The sequence below is a fragment of the Macrotis lagotis genome, chromosome 1 (genome assembly GCF_037893015.1).
Source record: "Macrotis lagotis isolate mMagLag1 chromosome 1, bilby.v1.9.chrom.fasta, whole genome shotgun sequence".
Lineage (NCBI taxonomy): Eukaryota > Metazoa > Chordata > Mammalia > Peramelemorphia > Peramelidae > Macrotis > Macrotis lagotis.
Genome location: NC_133658.1, coordinates 188,188,357 through 188,213,948, shown reverse-complemented (window position 1 = coordinate 188,213,948; position 25,592 = coordinate 188,188,357). Strand labels below are relative to the sequence as shown.

The 25,592-nt window shown below is 35.4% G+C and overlaps 1 protein-coding gene and 1 pseudogene across 2 annotated transcripts in view; one reads left to right on the top strand and one right to left on the bottom strand.

Moving 5' to 3' along the window:
• Positions 1–14,311: 14,311 nt before the first annotated feature.
• GPCPD1 (glycerophosphocholine phosphodiesterase 1) overlaps positions 14,312–25,592 on the bottom strand; it is a 118,962-nt gene continuing 107,681 nt past the window's right edge. The window contains exons 20-21 of one of the 2 annotated variants that reach the window (XM_074209496.1): positions 16,173–16,255; positions 14,312–14,924 (exon numbers count right to left, since the gene is read on the bottom strand). In XM_074209496.1, coding sequence (XP_074065597.1) covers positions 16,214–16,255 — 42 coding nt within the window. In that variant the 3' untranslated portion in view covers positions 14,312–14,924; positions 16,173–16,213. The remainder of the gene's footprint in view (positions 14,925–16,172; positions 16,256–25,592) is intronic. The other variant, XM_074209497.1, reaches the window with a different exon arrangement.
• Positions 17,430–18,643, top strand: LOC141503479 (malate dehydrogenase, mitochondrial pseudogene; annotated as a pseudogene).

The window sequence follows — 25,592 nt, the reverse complement described above, 5'->3', positions numbered from 1 at the left end:
TCTATATTTATGGGGGAGGGGTATTTCATTTACTCTTAAGAATATTTCATTAATGTAAAAAAATTATTTGTACAAAATGAGAATAAATATTAAATAAATAAATAAATAAATAAATAGTACTAATGTTATAAATATCTGGAGTACAGACTTCTCCCTCTGGCTAGTCAATAAGTCATCTTAAAATCACATACCTATAGTAACACATTGATGTTAATGGCAGTTGATGTCCTCCAATGCTAGTGTGCTCTGTGTTAGAGTGGATATCTATGGAAACCTTCCAAGTTTTTAAAAATTGGGTCCTAAAAGGAAGCAGGAACAAAATTTTGCAGGAGTCCTCTCCCTCATTAGAGGGAGAATTTTTGACATGTAACTTTAAGAGTGAAATGATGTCTCTCTGAAATATGAAGAATCAAAAGCAGGAATAGTCCTTTACCTCTGCTTAGTGGACAACCCTGGTAATTATATCATTTCTCTATGACACTTTTCATGAAGTTCTCATATATATATATATTATACACACACACACACGGGAATTCTGATTCCCTGGTTTCTTCTTCCACTAAAGCACAGTTGCTAGCAGTAGGATGAAGAACAGAATGAAGTCTTTTTTGGCCTACACTCAAATGTTAGTTCATCTTTTTAAAAATAGATTTTTATTGATATCTTTTGTTTTGACATAATGACATCTTCCAATGTATTTTCTCCTCCCCTTTATAGAAACCATCCCCTATAATAAAGAATAAAAGATGAGGAGGAGTGGGGGTGCTGAGGAGAGCAAGCCCAGCAAGACCAAAAAAACATGAAACATATTATTATATGCATTATTTTATTTGCATAGAGGCCCACCTATACAAAGGAGAAGGGAAGGAGTCTTCTCACAGCACTTAGTGGGATCTGATTTGGTCATTATAATCTGATAGATTTAGTTTCAGTTTTGTTGTTGTTCTTTCCACTTTGTCATTGAAGTTATTACTTAGTTTTCCTGTTTGTGCTTTCTTCACTTTATATAGTTAATGTAAACTTTCCCAGTCTTCATAATTGTTTATTACAACGAAGTAATATCCCATTAATTCTTGTACAAAAACTTGTTCTTGTTTGGTCATTTTCCGATTTATGGACATCTATTTCATTTCCAATTTTTGCTACTACAAAAAAATGCTCATAAACATTATGTAAATGAGACCTTTATATTTTTGTATATTCTGGAATATATACAAATTGTGGGATCTCTGAATCAAAGAGTGTGGATATTTTAGTCACTTTATTAGCCTAATTCAAAATTGCTTTTCAGAACAATTAGATCAACTCATTATGTATTTGTTCTCTATCTTTATATAACTGCTCTAGGTTGAACACTGTCACATTTTGTTAATTTTGCTAATTTATTGGATTTGAAGTGAGACCTCAGCATTGTTCTGGTCTACATTTTTTCTTATAGTTGGTGATCTGAAGTTTTCTTTCATGTGATTTTAATAGTTTATAATTCTTTTGATAAGTATTTGCTCATATTCTTTGACCAATTATCTACTAGGGAAAAGCTTTTGGTAACACATGTTTCTATTATTTGTTTATATACTTTAGATATCAGACATATCATATATAATACAAATATATGAGAAAAATAGTTTTTTATTTAATTTTTCCTACTAATCCTAGTTGTATTACTTTTGTTCATAAACATCTTGAATTTCACATAATTGAAATTAACAATTTTATGTTTACCTAATTTAAGAAAAATTAATTAATACCTGTGAAGATATCTGGTCTTATTTTCTTCCAATTGTAATACTTTTTAAAGATGGAATACTTGCAAGTGCAGATATTGCTACAGAAGGTAAAGTTGGAAGGCTTAAGTTTAGTCCTCTCTGCTACTTCGTTTCTGATGGATTGGGGCCGAGCTGGATTCTTTCCAGGATTTTCCTTTCTATCTCTGGGTCAGGTAATTTAGAGCAAGGGTATCAATCATACTGACTTTGTGTGGTATGCATCAACAATACTCCCAATCTAACTCAAATTAAAACAGCTGGAAATTATTTTTTTAAATTAAATAAAAATACAATAAAACAGATAACATTACATTTTAAATATGCAATGCAGGATTAGTTAAGTACCATTTAATTCTGTTTCTATTGATACCACTGGTTTAGAATATGACCTTTTCTCTTGTCACCTTTCTCTTCTTCCTAATCACTTTCCCTCTGGAGATTTAATCAGCTACACCCTGATGCAATAATTAGTTTGTTTTTCAGTCTAAGGGGAAATATAATGGTTCCTCATGCCCATGTGTTCCCCTCTTCTTGTTGTCATATGGTGTTTATAACAGATGAAATGTTTGTAGTATAATCATTATAGTTCAGGACCCCATTTTGGTAAATTTATAGCATTCAGGCAGAGGTTTGGCTGTCTACCACAATTTAAATTTATATTTACCTTTGACTAATCCATGAACTCTTTATGTTTGGGGCAAAAATAAGAATACAGAAAAGAAGTGGGCATTTAATTAAGGTTTTGTTATGGGTCAGACTCTATATTATGTCATTTTGTCTTTATAAAAAGCCTGGGAGGTCAGTGCACTTATTATCCCCATTTGACAAATGAGAAAACTAAAGCAGAGAGAGAGAGAGGTTCAGTAACCTCCAGTTACTAGTAAGTAGATGAGGCTACACTTGAACCCAGGGATTCCTGACCACACCTAGACTCTTCCACTGCCCCATCTTTGTTGCCTTTCTCTGCAGGATATAAAAAGTTTTTTGATGCTAGACAGACATGAGAAGGGGGATTGGGGAAGGAGCAGGTCTTTTTTAGAACTTCCTCACTTAGAGAAATGAGGGCCACAGGGGTTCAGACTGAGTCTTCCAATATGAGATCATTCTCTGGGGCTGACGGAACTCCTTGACCTCTCCTATCTTGCTATAGCTCAGTCCTTCTTCATTTTTTCCCACTAGATGTTCTATGTCACCAATTCTTTCTGTTCTACTCTCTAGGTCAGAAGCAGGACTGAGGACACTGGCTCCTCATGAATGCTTCTACTTGATTCTTCTAAGTCCCCACTTGTGTAATGGGCCACTAGGTGGCACAATGAATGGAGCACTAGCCTTGAAGTTAGGAAGATGAATCCAGCCTCAGATGCTTGACACTCACTAGCTGTGTGACCTTGGGCAAGTCACTTAACCCTGCCTACTTTGCATCTGGCGGTCATCTCTGGTCATCCGGATTGATATCTGACCAGTGGACCCAGATGATTCCAGAAGAAAAAGTGAGGTTGGTGCCTTGACCCAGCATCCCTTCATTCAAATCCAATTCATGTACTTGTCATGGCATCACATCCCCTAATATCATGGTCTTCTTCGAAAATGAAGGACAAACATTAATTAATTATTTTTTGTGTAACCCTTTAGGGTGAGGAACTTCTGAGTGTGACTCAATTCCACTTTCAATCTCAAAGTCCCAAATTATTCTCAGGGCTAAGATGTAATACTCATCCCTCTGAACTATAAATTCTAGGATTCCAGTAATTTTAAAAATATTTATTATAATGGTATGACCATCTGATTTAATTTAATATTCAATTGATATCCATTTTGAGTTTAATATGTCTATGATATTTTCTAAATCTAATTTCTATCAGAATATTTTCCAATTTTCCCATCAATTCTTGTCAAATAGAGAATTCTTTCTCAGGCAATTTCTTTTGGAATTTATCATACAGCAAGCTTCTGAATTCAAGTATCTCTTATTTTTTCTTGAAAATTTTCTTTTTTTTTTAATGTCATTACCTCTAGGTTAAGGTATCTGTTCATTTCATAATTCATCTGAGCTCCAGAACCTGTGGAGACAGATTCTGAAGTCTTTAGGGTAATGAAAATCTGTCTATCTGTCCTCAGGTTTTCCTCAGGTTGACTACTCATCTTTGGAATTAACATGTAACATGACTCAATAACTCATGAAAGCTGAAAATTCCTACTCATGCAAATATAAAGTCTTAGTAAAGTATGTCATTTATAAAGAAATGTAATCAATCAATCAATCTAGGAAAGAACTTAAAACTGCTGTAATTGTCAACATTTTACTTTTCCCCCATTTTCATGAATTTTAGTAGACATTTCTTCTGTAATGTTAAGAGAAATGCCAGTTGGCTGGTTTAGACAGTGCCACAGAACCACAAGAGTATGGGGATTTTACATCATTGTAGGGAAGATTATAAGCCTAGTTTTGCTGGGCCCAGAACTAAATGTTATCAGGTCAGCCAAAGGTAATCAAGTTTTGGTCAATTTTTCACACTAGCCAAATTCACAAGATAAGTAAGGATGCCAATTTATTAATATTCACTGAGAAATCTGTCAGGCAGATAGAACTATTCAGGCTGTTTGACCTAAATATCCTCTTTCTAATGGGAATTGGGGAGATCTAAAGGTTACAATCGTGAACACAATACTCTTATCAGTGGGAGTTGAATGATCTTAAGGTCAAAAAATACTTACCACAGAGGCAGAGTGACTCCATGGGTACTGTATTCAATATAATAAAAATTACTGATTACATAACAAGGACATTCCAAGGGTTTAGTCCCAGACATAGTCAGGAGGCAGAGTTTAGCTAGCAGATTCCTAGGTAAGCAGTTTCCACCCACTCCCCCACTGCATCACTTTACATGTGACTCTTAAAAAGTTGTCCATCTCTTCTTCCTTTCTCCCTTCCTGCAAAAATCTGCTTCTTCTTGATGCTTAGAGCCTGGGAAACATTTGTAGGTAATGGTTCAGTGACCAAAACTGGGAAAATCTCTTAACATGAGTTAATAAAATGAAATAATCTCACTAACAATTAGAATTTTGAAATTCTAACAATGAAGAATTATGGGAAGTAGATGGTTAATGCCTTCACTGCTGATCTCACTGTAAACAAACAATAAATGGCATAGTTTTTCAGTTAAAAGCACTGATAATGAGAGACTTTTTAATAGTGAGATTTTCCAATGAGTCCACAGATGACTGAGAAATCAAGGGTAGGCTGCATTTCCATTGGGATCTACATGAAGTTTGAAATAAAGGCACAAAAAGGAATTTTTATTTTCTGAATTACATAGGTTCCTAAGAAAAATAGAGTCAAGCAGAAAAAGGGATATTACTTGGAATCAGGAAGATTTGGTTTTTGTTCTGCCTCTGACACATCCTGGTTTTGTGTCTGTACAAGTCTTATCTTTTCAATGCTCAAGGCAATTATGTAAGACTCTAGGTGACAGATAGGTCCCTAGCAGTTACTTACAGATGGAGTCATATTATGGAAGTTCTCCACACCAATGAAACCACAGACATAAGTGTGTGTGTGTGTGTGTGTGTGTGTGTGTGTGTGTGTGTGTGTAATATGTGTGTATATACTATGCTATATGATATTATGATATATATATATATTTTTTACTGAATATAACATGGGGTTCAAGACTATTGCATTTATATAAGGCTCCTCATTAATGAAAAGAATGATTACTACAAGTTCTATGTCTACACGAGGGACAGTGGTGGCAGAACTTGTCCTATCTCTAAGAACTGGAAGCAAGAAGCTTTCTCAGGTTATTGCCATCTCGGTCCTTCAGGCAAACACCCATGAAGCTTTTTTTTTCCACCAAGGAGGAGTGCATTATGCAAATGTGCCAGACTTAATTAGAACTAACAGTGGGAAGGAAACCTAGAGATCAAATAGACTAATCACTTTTTTAATAGATGTGGAGACCCAGATTGATTAAGTGATTGACTCAGGACCATATTACCATGGAGGAACAAAGTCCAAAAGTGAGTCCAGATTTCAACTCCAAATCTATAAGCCTTTTCACCATACAGCCTAAGAGCAGCAGGCTGAGTTATGATATCATCACTAGTTCAGTGTGTCTCTGAAATGTATAAGGAAAAATTTTATATCATTAATTTCTCTAATCTGTAACTGAAATGTAACATTATTTCAGTTGCAAATTATGCAATAATTCTGAAAAGGATTCTATAAGGTTCACTAAACTGCCAAAGGAGCTTATGACACCAAAAAAGGTAAAAACCTCTGCTTTGAGTGGCAAGGGTTAGGCAAGTCAGCTAAAGGGCATTCACTGCTCCTGGCACAGTGTTCTTTTGCCATGATAGATGGTAGAAGGTTATCCCTGGGGATATGAGCTCCAAATATGAAAAGGTTTGAAAATCTCTATATTAAGAAAACACCTCCAACAACAAATAGAACCAGCTGCTATTAAATATACAACTCAAAGTTGGGGGCCCTCAAAGTAATAGTTATCTGGGTGTGACTAAAGAGATTAATTTCTGAGGAACAAGCCTTTCCATAGAAAAAGACAGTGCTTTGATTTTTACAATGGAGTGGCTTCTGGTAGAGCTAGTGGGTATTTGCAGCAGAATATTAGACTTGTGGTTGGTTTCACTTATGGAAGGGCAAAGGGAGCAAGAGTCAGGAAGGAAAGAAAACACCTTCTTAGGAGTAATGTGTTGTAAGAGAAGTTAAATGCTACAGAAAGAGCTATATAGTGAAGGGAAGGGTTAATTTGTAGGGTTAATTTTAATATTATTTCCCTCTTACCTACAGTCTCCCTTAAGCAAACAGGTGTCAAATAAAAAATAAGAGCAATAGATCAGGCAAAAACTAGATTAGAGGCAAGAAATTTGAATCTATAGAAAAGTTTGTCTGTAAGAGTCAGCATGTTGTACTGAAAAATATCATATATCATAGTAGACTTTTCCTGACACAGGCATTCCTATATGTTTGCTAGTTCTATGACTATGGAAAATTATTTAAGCTCTTCTCTCAGCTCAGAGATGGTAAGGGTGCTGAACAATTGGTCAGGACATTACAGGAGATTACAGTGCTAGTACTGAGGCAGGACTCTGTTGCTTTACCTATACTCAGATATGAGTCACAGTCCTAGGTGATAATCCCAGGAAGAAGAGTAGTAGCACACCAGAGTTTTCAATCAGAGAGAAGCAGGGACTCTCTTTACATTTCCAGGGTGAAAAAGTATTTTTTGGAAACAAAAGTACAGGCCAGGAGAATAGTAAACACCTTTTTTTTTTTTAAATCATACCACCTTGAAGGAATTGAAAACTTACAGGTCACTAGAAGTATCTCTGAAAACAGTTGCACAAAATTCCTGAAGTGTGGGACAGTGCAATCTCCATGCTGGAAGTACAGTCCTTCTTTAAAAGGAGTTAAATAGACTGGGAAAATGAGTAAACATAAAATATCCTAACCATAGAAAGTTACTATGTGACAAAGAAGATCAAAACATGCCCTCAGAAGAAAAGCCCAAGTTCTTACATCGAAAGCCTCCAAAAAAATATATGAATTCGTCTTGGGCCACGGAAGAGCTAAAAAAAGAATTTTGAAAATCATGTAGAGAAAAAATTGAGAAGAGAAATGCAAAAACAATCATGAAAAAAAGAGTCAATAGCTTGATAAAGGAGACATAAAAATACTGATTAAATTAATACCTTAAAAATAGACTAGGTCAAATGGTAAAAGAGGTACAAAAAGTCAATGAGCAGAAAAATACCTTAAAAATAGAAATAGACAAATGAAAAAGGAGATACAAAAGTCCACTGAAGGAAATAATTTCTTAGAAATTGAAAAAATGGAAGTAAATGCCTTTATGAGAAATAAACTATAAAGCAAAATCAAAAGAATGAAAAAATAGAAGACAATGTGAAAAACAACTGACTTGGAAAATAAATTCCAAGAAAAATAATTTAAAAATCATTTGAAAGCCTTTATCAAAAGAAGAACCTGAGCATCATCTTTCAAGAAGTTGCCAAGGAAATTTGCCCTGATATTCTAGAAGCAGAAGATGAAATAGAAATTGAAAGAATTCATCAGTCACTTTCTGAAAGAGATCCTAAAGTGAAAACTCCCAGGAATATTACAGTCCAGAGCTCCCAGATCAAGAAGAAAATATTTCAAGTAGTTAGAAAGAAACTATTCAAGTATTGTGGAGCCAGGTCAGGATAATACAAGATTTAGCAGCAACACGAAAGGATCAGAAGGTTTGGAATTTCAGAAGTCAAAAGAGCTTGTATTACAACCAACAAAACTGAGCATAATCTTTCAGGGGAAAAGATGTATACTCAATGAAATAGGGACCCTTCAAACTTTCCTGATGAAAAGAACAGAACTGAACAGAGAATTTGATCTTCAAATACAAGATTCAACAGAAAAAGATTAAACAGAGAGAGAAAAATCATAAGGGAATAAGATTAAAGTGTTTCCATTCCTACATGAGAAGATGACACTGGCAACTCACAAGAAATTTTTCATTATTTGGGCAGTTAGGATATATCTATATCTATTATCTATCTCTGAGGCACAGAAGAAAGAATATGAATGGATGATAGCTAAAAAAATAAGATTATGAGATGAAAGAGGAATGTACTAGGAGAAAAGGAAAAAGAAAGGTAGAATGGGGTAAATTATCTCACATAAAAGAGGCAAGAAAAAGCTTTAACAATGGGAGGGGTGAGTCAAAGTGAGTGAACCTTACTCTCAGAATTGATTCAAAGAGGGAATAATATACATACTCAATTGGATATAGAAAACTATACAGGAAAGTAGGAGGAGAAAAGAGATAAGAGTAGGTATGGGGAGAGAAAAGGGTGAAAAGATTAGGGGAGAAGGCAGACAGAAGTAAAATACTTTTGAGAAGGGAAAAGGTGAGAGGAGAAAGAATTGAATAAACACTGGGAGAAATAGCATGGAGGGAAATACAGTTAGCAGAATTCATTGTGAAAAAAAATTTTGAAGCAAATTTCTCTTATAAAGACCCTCTTTCTCAAACACAGAGAACTGAGTCAAATTTGTAATGATTCCCCAGTTGATAAATGATAAAAGGAAAAGAGCAGTTTTCAGATAAAGTAAGCAGTTATCTATAGACAATATGAAAAAAATGCTGTAACTCACTATTGGTTGGAGAAATGCAAATGAAAACAATTCTGAGGTTCTATACCTCTTACCTCTTAAATTTGTTAATTTAAAAAGTAAGTGAGAAATGTTGAAGGGGAGGTGGGAAAAAGGAAACATCAGTGGTATTAACTGATTTGGCTATTGTGTAAAGCAGTTTGGAACTATGCCCAAAGTACTATAAAACCATGCATACCTTTTGATCTTTATCCCAAAAGAGATTAAAAAAACAAAAAAAGGGAAAAGATATAAATTGTAGCATGTGATTATGATGGAATACCATTCTACTATAAGAAGAAGTAGGATGCTCTCAGATAAACCTGGAAAAACTTACATGAGTAATACAAAGTGAATTATATTGTGTACAAAGTAACAATAATATTGTGTAATGATGAGCTATGAATGACTTAGGAATTCCCAGGAATAAAATAATCCAAGACAACTTTGAAGGGCTTATGATGAAAAATTCTAGCCATCCTGATGGTGTCTGGATACAAATTAAAGCATACTATTCTTAATTTCTTTATTTTCTTTTTTTTTAGGTTTTTGCAAGGCAAATGGGGTTAAATGGCTTGCCCCAGGTCACACAGCTAGGTAATTATTAAGTGTCTGAGGCCAGATTTGAACCCAGGTACTCCTGACTCGGTGCTTTATCCACTGAGCCACCTAGCTGCCCCAATTTTCTTTAAAGGTTTTTCAGTTTGTATTTTCTTTCACAATATTATTATTTCGGAAATGCTTTGCTTGACTGCACACGTAAAGCCTGTAACAAATTGTTTGCCCCTAATGGGAGGTAGTGGTGAATGGGGAAGGAGGGAGGGATAGAATTTAAAAATCAAAGTTTTAAAAATGAATGTTGAAAACATGCATCTGGGGGGAAAATAAAATACTAAAAGAACTTTTTTTCTTTGTTAAATTTATTTTATTTTTAAACTCATCCCCACCCCCACTACAAGCAAAATAAATTTCAACAATTACTTAAAAACCTTGATTTCCAAATTTTCTCCCTTCCTCCCACCCCCCCCCCATTGAGAAAGCAAGCTACTACTCGGTGTAGGGTAAGAATATGTAGCCATGAAAAACATTACTACAATAGTTATGTTGTAAAAGTAAACATAATCTCCCCCCCAAAAAAAATAAAGTGAGAGGGAAAAAAAAGTATGACTAGATAAACTTTAAAAAACAGAAAGAGAATTATTTAAGCTCTCTCGATCTCAGTTTCCTCATCCATAAAATGGGGATAATAATGCATTACTTACCTCACAGATAGCTTACTTACTATGGAAGGTTGTTTCTTATCCAAGATCACCAAACTACCTAACACATCTATCTAGACCTGTAAGGCTTTTGAAAGTCCTTTTCTTGTCATATCTCTTTGAAGTTAAGTAATGCATTATTATCCCCATTTTATGGATGAGGAAAGTGAGAAGTACTTTGAAAATGATCACTAAAAGTCCTAAAACACAATAAAAATAATAGTTCAATATTAAATGACCAGAATCAAGTAGAGTGTAAAATATATGCATAACATGCTTGAGAACTGGGCCCTTCATTCTCCTCTCCTTAAATCAGCAGCCTACCCTTATCACCTTCTCTAGTTCTTAAAGTAGAGTGTACAGGGGACATTAGAATTAATCAATTTCAATCAATAGGCATTTATTAGGCATCTATTATGTGCCAATTATGTTTTAAGCACGTGAATACAAAAAGACACAAAAGACAATCCTGATTTCAAGGAGTTTACAGTCTAATGAAGGAGACAATATGCAAACAAACACATAAACAAGCTATATACAGATAAATAGAAGATAATTAGCAAGAGAGGGCACAAGAATTAAAAGGAATTGGAAAAGGCTTCTTGCAAAAAACAGAATTTAAGTTGTAACTTAAAGGAAACTATGGAATTTAGTAGGTAATATTAAAGAGGGAGAGCATTCCAGTTATGGGGGAATAGTTGAAAAAAATAATGAGTTGAGAGATGGATTATCTTGTTCACAGAACAAACCAATGTAACTAAATTGAAGAGAACATGAAAGGGAGCAAGATTTAAGAAGATTGGAAAGGTAGAAAGGAGCTAATGTATGAAGAGTTTTTTGGGGGGGGTTGGGTTTTTTTTTGGCAAGGCAATGGGGTTAAGTGGCTTGCCCAAGGCCACACAGCTAGGTAATTATTAAGTGTCTGTGGCAGGATTTCAACTCAGGTACTCCTGACTCCAGGGCCAGTGCTCTATCCATTGTACCACCTAGCCACCCCTGGTATGAAGAGTTTTGAGTGCCAAATAGCATTTTGTATTTGATCCTGGAGAAGATGGGGATCCACTGGAGTTTATTGAGTGGAAGGGGGTGGCATGGTAAAACCTGAACTTTAGTAAATCTGGAAGCTGAATGGAGGCTAGAGAGGAGTAGGGGGGAGACGAGACAGGCAGACCATCACCAATTTCCCAGACATGAAATGATGAGAGCCTAGAATGATGACAGTTTTAGAAAAGAGAAGAGGACACATTTCAGAGATGTTGCAAAGGGGAAATCAATAGGCCTTGGCAATACCTTAGACATGAAGAGTGAGAGACAGTGAGGAGTTGAGAATGACTCCTATATACCTGTATACCTGTAGGACTGGGAGAATGGTGTTGCCCTTTACAGTCATAGGGGAAACAGGAAGGGTAGAGGAAAAGAATGAATTCTGTATTGGACATGTCGGGTTTAAGATGTCTACTGGACATCCAGTTTGAAATGTTGAAAAGGCATTTGAAATTGCAAGATTGGAGGTCAGTGGAGAGTCTGGAGAGTCTGCTGCTGAATGAGTAGATTAGAGAATCATTAGCATAAATCCAAGGGAACTGATAAGATCAACATGAGAAAACATATCAAGGAAAGATGAGAGAAGGATCAACTGTGTTAAAGTTTGCTGAGAAAAGGCAATTTATCCAGCAACCTAGAGACCATGTTATCTTTAGAAAGAGCAGTTTCAGTGGAATCATAATGCCAGATGTCAAGTTGTAAGGGGTTAATAAGAGTGAGGAGAGAGGAAGTAGAGACATTAACTGTAGATGGCCTTTTCAAGGAGTTCAACTACAAAGAGAGGAAGGGATGTAGCATGATAGCTGAGAAGGAAAGATTAAGTGAGGAGTTTTTGTTTTCTTTCAGAATGGAGAAAACATAAACATGTTCATAGGCTGTTGGGAATCAGCTAGTAGAAAGGGATAGATTGAACATAAGTGAAAGAGTGGAGATGACAGAGGGTTAAATCTATCGGAGGACAGGATGAAATAGAACTACTTGAATAAGTAGAGGGGTTAGCCTTGGTAAGGAGTATGGCCAGTGCATCATGTGGCAAAGTCATCTGAATGATAGAAGACAGAGAATGTTCTTAATTTTTGTTCTATAAATCATGAAGGATCTCAGCTGAGTGAGTGGACAGTGGAGGAGTCATAGAATATTTGAGGAGAGGTAAAGAGCTGTTATGGAGAGTGGAAAACTAAGTTGCTAAGGGAGGTGTAGTAGAATTGTCTAGTAGCAATGAGGGCCCAGTTAACATTGTATTATATACACTTGTAGTGGACCTAGTCAAAATGATTGAATGATTGTCTCTACCTTCATTCACCTGCATGTGTAAGAGCCAAAACAGTGAATATGGTAGTGATCCAAGATTGAAACTTGGCAGGGTGTAATCAGCAATATGATAGGTTCTAGGGATTCAAGAGAGGAGGACAATGTAGAGTTAAATAGGTTCACCAAGGAGTCAAGATGGGAGGAGAGAATGGCTAGTACAGGGGAAATGATCTGAGAGTGAATTGAGGGGTCAAGGAATTGGAGCCCGTGGTGAAGATGAAGAATAGAATTTTGTAAGGGTAAGCAGAGGGAGATGTGAAAGGCCAACAGATTATTGTTGGACAAGGAGATTTCAGAATTCTTGAACATGGAGGTGGTACCTTTTGTGAATGATGGCTAGATTATGGATATTTCTGTGTGTGTGTGTGTATGTGTGTGTGTGTGTGTGTGTGTGTGTGCACACGCGCGCACAAGCGCATGAGTGCCAACACATCTGAAGAAAGATTAGAGGAATAGCTCATGGAAATGAGTAGGTTGAGTAACAGTTTAGATGTTTAGAAGATTCTTTTATTTTTGCTTGGTTTTGAGAGGCAATGGGTTAAGTGACTTGCCCAAGGTCACACAGCTAGGTGTCTGAGGTCAAATTTGAACTCAGATCCCCCTGACTCCAGGGCCAGTGCTCTATTCACTGTGCCACCCAGCTACCCCAGTTAAGATGTTTAAAGCAGAGTTAATATGTATATAGAAGTCTCCTAATATAAAGGCAGGAGTTGGGATGAAGAGAAAAAAATTGTGAGGCATGCACCAAACTCACTGAGGAAGGAAAGGGAATGACTTAGAGGGCTGATGACAAAGATACTAGGATTCTGATTGCATAGTAAATATGAATAACATGAACCCCAAAGGAAGAAGATTACTAAATAACAGCAATAAGGGGAGAACTTAGAAGTTGTACTTGGAGTAAGTAGTATTCCCACTCTGAGTGAAGCTGTAACATCTCTTTAGAGTTGTCAGGAAGGTTGTATGATCTGGGGGTGGGGGAGGGGAGGAACCAGATTTCAGTAATAGGAGAAGGAAAGGGAAGTTTGATGTCTATGGAAGAAGCATTTCAAAGGGCACAATGGAAGGGTTGGCTGCTGTTTGTTTAAAACTTTGGGATGAGAAGGTTTAAGAGGAGAGGGAATAAGGAGTCAAATAATGGGGGAATGAGAGATAGGGTTTAGCTGATTAGTTAGTAGATAAATCATCTACAGGGGTTTATAATAAGTGGGATGTGAAAGGTATGAACTGATATGAGAATGTACATCATTAAAAGAGGGTGCCACTCTTCCCACTAGAGGCCAGAGATCAGACTGGAGGCAAGTAAAACATGAGATGAAAAGTGATATTGTCAGCTGGTTAGAAAGGAGACCCTGCTTCACTACCTCTCTTCCCCTCTGAAGTTTGTATATTAGGCTGTAAAAGCATACAATAGGAGACTGAACCTTCACAATAGGAGAAAGAAATTCTTCCCCATCAACTTTTCTCTCTCTTTTCCCCAAAGTACAGATGCAGCAGGAGATGGAAGTTCTAAAGTCAAAGACTCCTCTTTGCACTGGAGGTTATACACATTCCAGCTGGGAGATTGGGGTGGCAGAGGAGGTAGAATTAACTTCTGCTGGCACAGATGGAAGTCATTGCTTTGAAATGGGGAGAAATCCTTTGGGGCAGATGAAAGATGCCTGCTTTGGCTCTTTGACATCTTCCCTCAGGAACACACTGTTCCCAGCAGAAGATAGAAGGCACAAGATATACCAAAATCATCATAGATTTTCTTAAAGCCAGAATTTCGTACCTCCTCTTTAAATTCTTCTTATACAATTATAATGCTACCCATGGGACGTAATCCCTTTTCAACTGGAGAGTCCCTAGAACAAATACCCCAGACTCAACATACTCTTTATGCCCATATACACTCCAAAGATGCTAGCTCACAAGTCCCAGTCATTGTGGTTACTTTATCCCCAGTGAATCAGATAATTCAATCAGTTCAAAGCAAAAAAAATTTAATGATATGTCATAGTAAGAAAATTTTCAATAGAATATTGCTACACATCTCATAGCCACAAGCTATTGGTAATACCAGTAGAAGAAGAATCATGTATAGAAATCTTTCACGAGTGGCAACACACACCTCTGATGCTTCAAGGCTTGTGATATCTTCTAGAGGACCCCTAATGTTTTCTAGCAATATTCATGGAGCTGCTCTCACTCATGAGAGCTATTAGTGATATCATTTCACTGCTTTCACCAAGAGTGTTCCTTGTTGTCAAGGGTCTCTGTTGGATATGTTGCTCCCTTGGGCTTTATAGGCTCACTATACCTGTTCTTCATTTGACAAGTTGATCCGTAAGGCTTGTTGTCACTGGCATGTTCATCTCTTCAGGATCTTACAATCTAAATTGAAAGAAACAAGCAAAGAATAAACAAGCTAACTAGAAAAAAGAGACCAAGGTATCAGTCCTGATTCTGGAAGGATCTCACTATACTGTAGCTATGAATACTAGTCTCACTGGGGCCAGTGCTTCTCAAAATTATTCCAAACCTCTGGCAAACTTTCATGACTTCTCTCTCCATACTGGCTCCCAAGCTCCTCCAATGGCTTTTTCTGATATTCCATTGGCTTTTCTTCTGCCTTCCTTCTGCTAGCTTCCTTATTGTCCAAGGTCAAGCTACCAAAGAACTAAATCCCATGTAATAATGGGTAAGCTGCTGGCCTGAAGACCCACTCCCTAGCCAAGTCAACATCAATTATATAATGGTTATCTGAGAAGATTTCATAACCTTTCTCTCTGGGAATTTTTCTGATTTTTAATGTTTGTCTTTTCTAGGTAATAAACAGGTAATAACTTGTTTACCCAGTACAGTACTATTGAAATATTCTAACATTCAAAACATATAAATATATATATATATTATATATTAAAGTGTATCTAACATATATATATATATATATATATATATATATATATATATATATATACACATATCCTTGCTTAATTGTAGTCTGGGAGGGTGTAAGGGAAAAAATAGTAAACAGTGTACAGCAGACAACAGAAGAAGACCTACAAGGAAGCAAAGAAAAGATGGGCAAATCTGAACACCATGTGTTCAAATTTGCTGCTTTATACTATGAATCTTCTCTGTTTTGTTATACACATGACAATTTTTTCTTAGTCTGTATTTGTTTAAAATTTTTTTTAATAAAAACAAAAAAGTCTTAAAATGTAATTGTATACAAATATATGCAATGATAATAATTTTTTTGTCCTTCATTTTTGAAGAAGGCCACAACATGAGGGAGGTGATGCCATGATAAGCACATAAATTGGATTTGAGTGAGGTGGGGGACTGTATTAAGATACCAGTCTCACTTTCTCCTCCAGAGTCATCTGGGTCCAGTGACCCAATATGAATCAGGATGACTGGAGATGGCCCTGGATGTGAGGCAATCAGGGTTAAGTGATTTGCTCAAGATCACACAGCTAGAAAGTATCAAGTGTCTAAGGTTAGATTTAAACTCCCATCCTTCTGATTTCAAAGCCAACACACACACACATATCTATAAAGCTCATTCTAATTTAAACAGTTTGGGAAATCTCATTCCAACTAAATTATAGTAGTAGTATAGTTTAATGGTCATACTTAAAAGTTCCACCATCTTCTAAATTGGCTGCTTTTGGAGATTAGGCATATGACGAAAGTTGCTTGTCTCTGGTATCCAACCCCTATATACAAATTAAAAAAAATCATCAAAGTGTTTTATTATTGCTGCTGGCATTTTTATCTTTTGCATACAGAAAAGTTCACTTTATAGTATTTACTACCTAATCTTTTTCATCCTCTAGCTATTTAATATGAACCAAGGTCATTGCCTGCCATGTCAACTTTGATCTCATTGTATCTTTCATTATAATTGTTTTGATGGCTTCTGCTTGCTTGGCTATGACTACCTTAAATTTCAGTAATTACTTGCAAAGCCAGTACGAGTTTTAGTTTTCCTTTAATTAAAAAATTTTGAATTCCAGCCTTGCATTCCCACTGATAATAGGGCTGGAAGACTACTTACTCAAAAGGGTTCACAGTATACAATTACCACTCATTAAGCCTTGCTTCTGCCATGATAGAATCAGGTTTCCTACAGATAACAGTATTTCATAGGAATATCCCCTTTGTGTTTCATTGGTTGTTTTCTTATCAGTATCTCCAGAAGAAATAATCTTTCCCAACTGAATAAGATACCTTTCAAATGGGTATCAGAGACATTCTTTCACTTCTTTCAAGTTTCTTCCATTAAAAATAAGACCAGTGAATACTCATTTCTAGGAAATAAAACTTAATAAAAATCTAATCAATTTTTAAAAACAAATCACCCCCTTACAGGTCAGATGACTAATAAATAAAAGAATAAGATTTTTTCCTCTCTACTTCTTACCCTCTCAAATATCTAAAAATAGAAATTATGCATGATATAAAGCAATTTCAGCTGTATTCATGATTGAAAAACCAAGAACCCAGATGTGGTAACAACTGAATGAACTGACAGCAGAGAAGCCTAATTAGCTCCTAATATTTTAACGCAGCATCCTTTTCCTCCACTACCCTTATTCCTGAAGGATGGGTGTATAAATTAATCACTACATATCTCCCTCCCCCCAGTGCCACAGAAATTCAAAAGACAAGTTTGCTCAAACTGTGACATAATAGAGTTTAGCTAAAGAACTGAGGTAAAAAAATATGGAACAAGACACAAATGTTCCTTTCTGGAACCACTAAACCTAAAGAAGAGTCTAGCATCCAATTGGGGCCATATTTTCCCTCCCTGGAAGCCACAAGGAGGCAGAGACTAAGACTGATTTGCTAAGACTAACCCCGAATTGCCCAGAATGGAAGGAGGTTGAGATGGCTTTGAGGTCAAGTTCCCAGAGAAGCTACTCTAAGAGTAATAAAGTAAGTGACAGACTAAAAGGGGAAAAAAAATTGCCAAAGATGTCAGGAGGAAGAAAACTCAATTAGAGACCATGAACTTAAGCAGATAAGTCAGCAGTGAAGATATTAAAATAACAAATGTAAATATGGTTTTTAGTCTAGACATTTATGAGCAAATATTGAAAGACAAGGAAAATGAACCAACATATGATTAAAGGCAAGGACTCTGTGGATCCTCAAGAGAGCATGTAACCACAATATCATGTTCCTAAGTGGTTTAATTTTAAAAGTTTTAATTGTAAAAGGGAAATGAGAGGGAAGCACAAGTCACTGTTCTCTCTACATTGGAGCTATGTGTCCTCTATCTGATCCATGATATCAACCTCTGCTCCCATTATAGCATCATCAGAATAATGCTAAAGTATCTGTGCAGATGCTTCTGGAGAAATTGGACAAATCCTTTCATTTCAGAAAAACAGGTCTCTAATACTTTGTAACATTGCTTACAACCTTGGTATAGCAGATGATCTGAGCCACATTGAGAGCAAAAGTGACTATGAAAGATTACATAGGACCTGAGAATAAGTTGCCAGGTTGTTTGAAAGGCTGTGACATCATCATGATTCTTATAGTAGTCCTCAGAGAGAAAGAAATGACCTTTGATGAGCTTTTCAACAAAGCTACAAGCATTTCTACTTAGGCTGCTGCCTATAGCAAGCATTGCCCAGAAGCCATGATTTGTATTATTGCAAACCTGATCAATTCTACCATCGCAATAGTATCTAAAGTTTTCAAGAAACAATGCAACCCCAATAAAATCTTTGGCATAACTACCCTGGATATCATCAGAACAAATACATTTTGTTGTGGAATTGAAGGGCTTAGATTCAGCTTATGTCAATATTCCCATCATTGACAGGGAAAGACTATGATCCTTCTGATCCCTGAATGGCACACCTGAAGTGGAATTTCCTGAGGATTAGTTGAGAACCCTGACAGGAATGATTTAAAAGAATGGAAGAGAGACTGTCAAAATTAAAGCTGGAGCAGGTTATACAACCCTATCAATGACCTATGCCAGTGACAGATTTATCTTCTCTTTTGTGGATTCAATAAACAGGAAGGAGAGAGTCAAGGAATGCCCCTTTGTCAGATCAGAGGAAACAGAGTGCTCCTATTTTTCCTGATTGGGGAAAGAGGCATCAAAAGGACAAATAAGTAAGAGAAACTGAAAATGCGGAAAGGAGAAAAATGTTGTCTCAGGGTGAGGAGAAAGTACCATTGAGAGAAAGAGAAACATTATATAATGAGCATAATATTCAAGAACTTGAGGTTTAAGGAAATCAGAGCTAAAGAATGGAAAGACATAGAATAGGGAGGATATTTCAACAAAATGGGAAAAAGTGACCATAAGAAGAAGAATCAATAATGAATAATCCAAACTAAACCACAGGAAAATTCCTACTGTGTAACAATATCCTCTTTATCACCCACAGGAAATATCATTTCTAAAAGTAAGTCATAAATAGAAGAAAAAGTAGGTCTAGGACATAAGTTCTATATAATAATATAGAAACTATTCAGAAGAAGGAACTAAGTGCTTTAATTACATGAAGAATACAAAGTCTAAACAAAGACTAAATAAATGAATAAAAAAACTAAAAATAGACAGAAAGGGAATATAAATAATGAAGAGAATTAGAGCTAAGTTGTTTTTTTGAGAAAAAAAGTTACAGAAAATGAAATTTGAAAAACTAACAAGCTAAACAAATTGAAGGAGAGGAGATGAGGGGAGATTTTTACTTGAAAACTCAACTAAGAAGAAATAAAAGAGGGGGAAGAATGAATAACTTGATAAAACCAAGAAAAACAAGCTACTAATAAAACTAATAATAAATAAAAGTGAATCTCCAAAATTAAAGAAAGGACTAACAAATAGGAGGGGTAGGACTTGAGAGTGAAGGAAAGACAGCTGATAAGAAAAGATCATCCTAAAAAAAAAGATTAAGTTAAAATGACTTAAAAGGCATTGTACTGTTTTTAGCTTCTTTATTTTATGGGTGGTTCACTGAGAGGGTTAGACAGGAGGTCTGGAGTAAACTATGGTGATTACCAAAAAAAAGTGTACATGAATTAAAATGTATTTTTGAAAAATAGTTAATATTTTTCATTTAAAAATAAGTAGGAGAGGTGGCTAGGTGGCACAGTGGATAAAGCACCGGCCCTGGAGTCAGGAGTACCTGGGTTCAAATCCGGTCTCAGACACTTAATAATTACCTAGCTGTGTGGCCTTGGGCAAGCCACTTAACCCCATTTGCCTTGCAAAAAAACCTAAAAAAATAAGTAGGTAATTTTTCAGTCTCCCTACCTCATCCACCCCAATAGTTAACAAAATTGTCTCCCTTTGACTTCAGAGTTCTTCTAGGATTTTACCTAATCACTCCTTCTACTGTCATCTTTACTGTAAGGAGAGCAAAGAAGAGACAAGGAGATATGGAGACAAGATACAATGCTAAACTCCCTAGGATCCTTTCTGAAATCTTCTTACTAGTAGAATTTTTTGTGATTTTTAAAAAAATTATTCTCTTAATTTGGGAAATTAATTGAATCTGCAACTTAATAAGCCTCTAGATACATCCATCCCCTTTGATCTTTGGAGCTAGATTACCTTCCTGTCTTTCACTAGCCATGTGATCAATCATTTAGTTTTTCTGATTGTTAGTTTTCTCATATATCACACATGAATCGCATTTCCTTATTAGGTTTATGTAGGAGAAAAGGAAGGTAAAAATTCTTTGTAAAGTATGAAATGCTATACAAATGATTTTTATTAGTAATATCATAGTTATTATTATAAACAATATAAGATCAAAAACAGCATTAGATCAAAAGAACCAGGGACTTTCAATTAGAGGATACTGTTGCTCTCAGACAAAAGCAAATAATGTTAAGAGTTTTGCCAACAAAATACACAGATCTTGAAAAACATTAACCAGATGTCACAGTATCATGAAAAAAACTTGGAAAGACCTTTATTACTTCCCCTCTCTAATTTAAAGATCAGTAAATTCAGAGATAGGTGACTGTTCCAAAATCCCAAAGGGAGTCTAATATCTAAGATTTACAGGTCTTCTTACTCTAGATGCAGCATATTTTCCAACTCATACAGATTTTTTTTGGAATGAATTAGAACAGAAGTTATAATGATTTTAGTAGTTAAATAATCAAAGGATCTGAACCAAGAATTCTCAAAAATTCTGAAAAATGTTTATAACCTCATGAAAATATGCTCTAAATCACTAATAAAAAGAGAAATGCAAATCAAAACAAATCTTGCAATTTGTCAAAAATGACAAAAAAATGGCAACATTCAAGGTTGGAGGGCTCAAGGAAAGATAAGCACATCAACATACTGTTGGTGAAACTATGAAAATAGTACAACTATTTTCAGAAGTAAGTTGGTATTATGCCAATAAAGTGACTAAAATACCCAAACCCTTTGAACTAAAGATTCTTTTACTGGTTTATAACCCAAGGAAGCAACTAATGAGAAAGAAGTCTCCATATACTTCAGAATAATCATAGTAGCACTTTTTGTGATAGCTAAAAATTAGAAACAAAGTAGAAGTCCTTTGATTGGGCAATGACTAAACAAATTGTAGTATATTGATGTAATGTACTGATATGTATGATGAATATAGAGAAGAATGAAAAAATTTACATGAGCTGATGCAAAAGTAAACATAGCCAAGAAAACAATATTCACAGTAACTAAAACAATATAATTGGAATGAACAAAATGCACACAGAAATCAAAAGGAAATTGAACAGAATTATAATATATCAAGGAAAGAGCAGAGGGCTATTTCCTAGGGGTATAACTGTGAGACCGGAAGAATGATGGAGCCAGTAATAGAAATAGGAAATTTAGAAAGCTCATAGAGTTGTGGTAAGTGAAAGGTAATGAGTTTGCTTGTCAGTTTTAACATTTGAGTTTATGATACCTACACTTCAGTCATGAAGTTTGAGACATTGTGTAAGCTAGTCAGATGACACTAGAGCTTGGGGAAGTACTAGAACCTCTGTGATTCTATCACTGTAGTTTTGTCTCCTCAGATTATTAATATAGAATTTAGAAGGAACATTAGAAATCATCTAGTACAATTCTTACACTTTGCCAAAAAGGAAACTGAGACTGAAAGAGGTGAAGTGACTTGCTCAAGGTCACACAGATATTAAATTAAATCAATTGTTAAATTAAATGGCAGAGCTGGGATTTGAGCTCTTATCCTCTGACTCCAAAACTAATACTCTTACAACAGTTCAGTTTAACCTTCATACATCAAAGGAATGGGATTTTAAATGAGCCAAAATAAAAGGTGAGTGAGCACACTGAAGATAGGCATGGATTGAGTTCCAGGTATAACAAAAATATTTGTAATTTTAGAAAAAATAACATTGATCTTGGGAGCAAAGATGGTAATAGTACAGACAGCAACTTAGTTGAATTCCCCCAACATTCCCCTCCAAACAATTTTAAAGGAATGCCACAAATCAAATTTTGGAATGGCAGAGCCACAAAAGGTCAGTGAGACATTTTTCCAACTTTAAAAGTCAGTCCAGGACATAGCACATTCTGTAGTAGATGCAGCAGCAATTTCAAGAGCTCTCAGTCCATAGACAGTAAGGGGGTTGGACAACTAGTCAGAAAGAGATTATAGGGACACTTTGTAAACAATGGGTACAGATGGTATTGTTTGGCAACTCTGTTGTCTATACCTTGTTCTGGGTCACAGATACAGGTGGAAAGTAGCTCTTGTGGTCAGCCTCAAAAGAGGAGGGGGCCCTGGTTGTGGTTCCAAGACAGAGAGGACCACTAGCTGTTGTGACAGCAAGAGAACAGGGGATCTGGGTTTAGAACTAGAGTGAAGAGGAGCACTAGTGCTGTGGCAGCAGGAGATCAGGGACCCTTCCTGGAAAAAGAACAGAGTCCAGACCAGGAGAGCAGTGACTGCACTTCTTCCCAGATCACATCACTTTGGAATCACAATAAGTTTGCAGACTCCAAAAACTACCTCTAAAATTGGAAGTACTGGGGCAGCTAAGTGGCACAGTGGATAAAGCACCGGCCCTGGAGTCAGGAGTACCTGGGTTCAAATCCATCTCAGACACTTAATAATTACCTAGATGTGTGGCCTTGGGCAAGCCACTTAACCCCATCTGCCTTGCAAAAACCTAAATAAATGAATGAATAAATAATGAAATAATGAAATAAATGAATGAATAAGTAAATAAATAAAATCAGAAGTGCAAAAAAGTCTAAAGTTTGGAACCCCAAGGTGAGATGAATAAAGCTTTAGAATAAGTTCAAAATCAAGAAACAATATAAAAAAGGACTTGATCCTAAAAAGCTACTAAGACAAAAAAGATCAAGATCAAATTCAGAGGACAATAATATGAAATGAGCTACATACCAAGTCTCAAAGAAAAATATTAGAACCAAGTACAACAAAATTTCTTGAAAACATTAAAGAAAAAAATGATAGAGGAAAAAGGGTGATACAAGAAAATTAACTTGTTAAAGAAGGAAAAAAAAAACGGTCTCATATTTTAGGGAGAAAACAGGTATTTAATAAGATGAGGAATTTCAAGTATTTCTAGAGCTATATAAAAGACTAAAGCTAAATAAGACGAGAGAAGAATAAAAAGGTAAACATAAAAGAGAAATCAAGAGGAATTTTAAAAAGTCAAATTATTAATTAACATTCCTATATAGGAAGATGAGATTTATAACTACTAATTTTACCATTATTAGGGCAATATGGAATCTACACACTGGTGGCCTCTGCCACAAGTGTGAACCAATTATGTTTGGATGAGCTAAAAAAAACTGTAGGGGTAAGAGGAGGATTGGAGAAGTGGGAAGGGAGCAGCACACTGGGGGAAATTATCTCACAAAAATTTGGTGCACAAGGAAGAGCTTTTAAAAAAGAGGAGGAAATAGGGTTGAGTGGGAAAATGGCAGGTAATATTTGAACCTTATTCTCTGGTGAACTGGTTCAACAATGGAAGAATACACACCCATACTCCTACATACACACATATTCTGTTGGGTATAGAAATGTATCTTATCCAACAGAAAAATAGAAGTAGTAAGTATTAGAGAAGGGTGGTGGGGGTAAAAAAATAAAAGGAGGGGGAGGTTGAATTAGGGGAATCAGTAGACAGAAGCAAACAGACCTGAGTAGAGACAGGGATACCTAAACCAGGAAGAGCAAAAACAGAAAGAAAACAATAGATCAATTTTCCTAATAGATATTGATGCATGAATTTTTCATTAAAATGCTAGCAAGGAAAGCATAGTAATATATCACAAAGATCATACATTATGACCAAGTGAGATTTATACCAGAAATGCAGAACTGGTTAAATATTAGAAAAACTATCAGCATAATTGACTGTATCAATAAGAAAAACAATAAAAACCATATGATCATATTGAATAAATGCAGAAAAATTCTTAGATATTATCCATTCCTTTTAAAAACACTAGAAGGTGTTGGAATCAATATGAAGGCTTTTTAAAAATAGTAAGTAACATCTATCTAAAACCAAAGAAAAGCCTTATCTGTAATCCCTGTAATGGGGATAAACCAGATGAAGTCTTCCTGTTTAAATTCAAGGGTGAATCAAGAATGTCCATCATCACTACCATTATTCAATATTATATTAAAAATGCTAATTATAGCAATAAGATAAGAAAAATAAACTCAAGGAATAACAGGTAATGAAGAAAAAACTGACTTTGCAGATGAGATATGATAATATAGAGAACCATAGAAAACCAACTAAAAACTCACGGAAGCAATGAACAACTTCAGCAAAATTGTTATTATATGAAACAAACCCATATAAATCATCTGTATTTTTATATATTACCAACAAAACGCAATAGGAAGAGTTAGAAAATGAAATTCCATTTATAATCATTGCAGAAATATAAAATAATTGAGAGTCAAACTGCCAAGATAAACTGAGGATAAAAAAATTACAAAATCCTTTTCATACAAATAAAGACAAATGTAAACAACAGGAGAAATATTAATTGCTCCTGGATAGGCTGGCCCAATATAATAAAAATTACAGTCCTACCCAAGTTAATTTACTTATTAAGTTCCATACCAATCAAACTACCAAATAATTATTTTATAGAGCTAGGAAAAAAAATAACAAAATTCATCTGGAAAAAACAAAGAATATTGAGTAAATAAATAAAAAAAAATGTGCAGAAAAGTGGCTTAGTAGTACCAGATTTCAAAAGTTATTACAAAGTAGTAATCATCAAAATAATCTGTTACTGGCTAAAAAATAAAATAAAATAATAGAGTGGTAGATTAATGGAATAGATTTGGTGCATAATCTACAGAAGTAAGTGACTATAGTAATTTAGTGTTTGATAAATCCAAAGATCCAACTTTTGAGGCAAGAAATCACTATTTTTTTTTTAGTTTTTTTGCAAGGCAAATGGGGTTAAGGGGCTTGCCCAAGGCCACACAGCTAGGTAATTATTAAATGTCTGAGGTCAGATTTGAACTCCTGACTCCAGGGCCAGTCCTCTATCCACTGTACCACCTGGCCACCCCAAAAACTCACTATTTAACAAAAATTGCAGGGAAAATTGGAGGGCTGTTTGGTAGAAACTAGACTTAAAGCAACATGTCACACCATATTCCAAGATGAGGTCAAAATGGATACATGAATTAGGTATTAAGAGTGATATCATATGCTGAACGAAGTGAGCAAAATGAGGAGAATATTGTGCCTATTAATAGAAACATTGTGAGATGGATCAACTATGGAAGTTGAAGCTCCTCACAGCAGTTCAGTGCTCAAAGACATCTGACATCCACATCTCAAAAAAAAAAATACAAAAATAACAAAAAATAAAACAAACTACAGAATCTCAATACAAAACAAAGCATACTATGTTCATGTTTTACAATGTCGTTTACATCTTTTCTTTCTTCCTCATGTTTTTTTATTTCCCTTAGTTCTAATTTCTCTTTCACCACACAATTAATATGGAAATGTGGTAATCACAACTGTACATGTACAATTTTTGCCAGATTGTTTCCT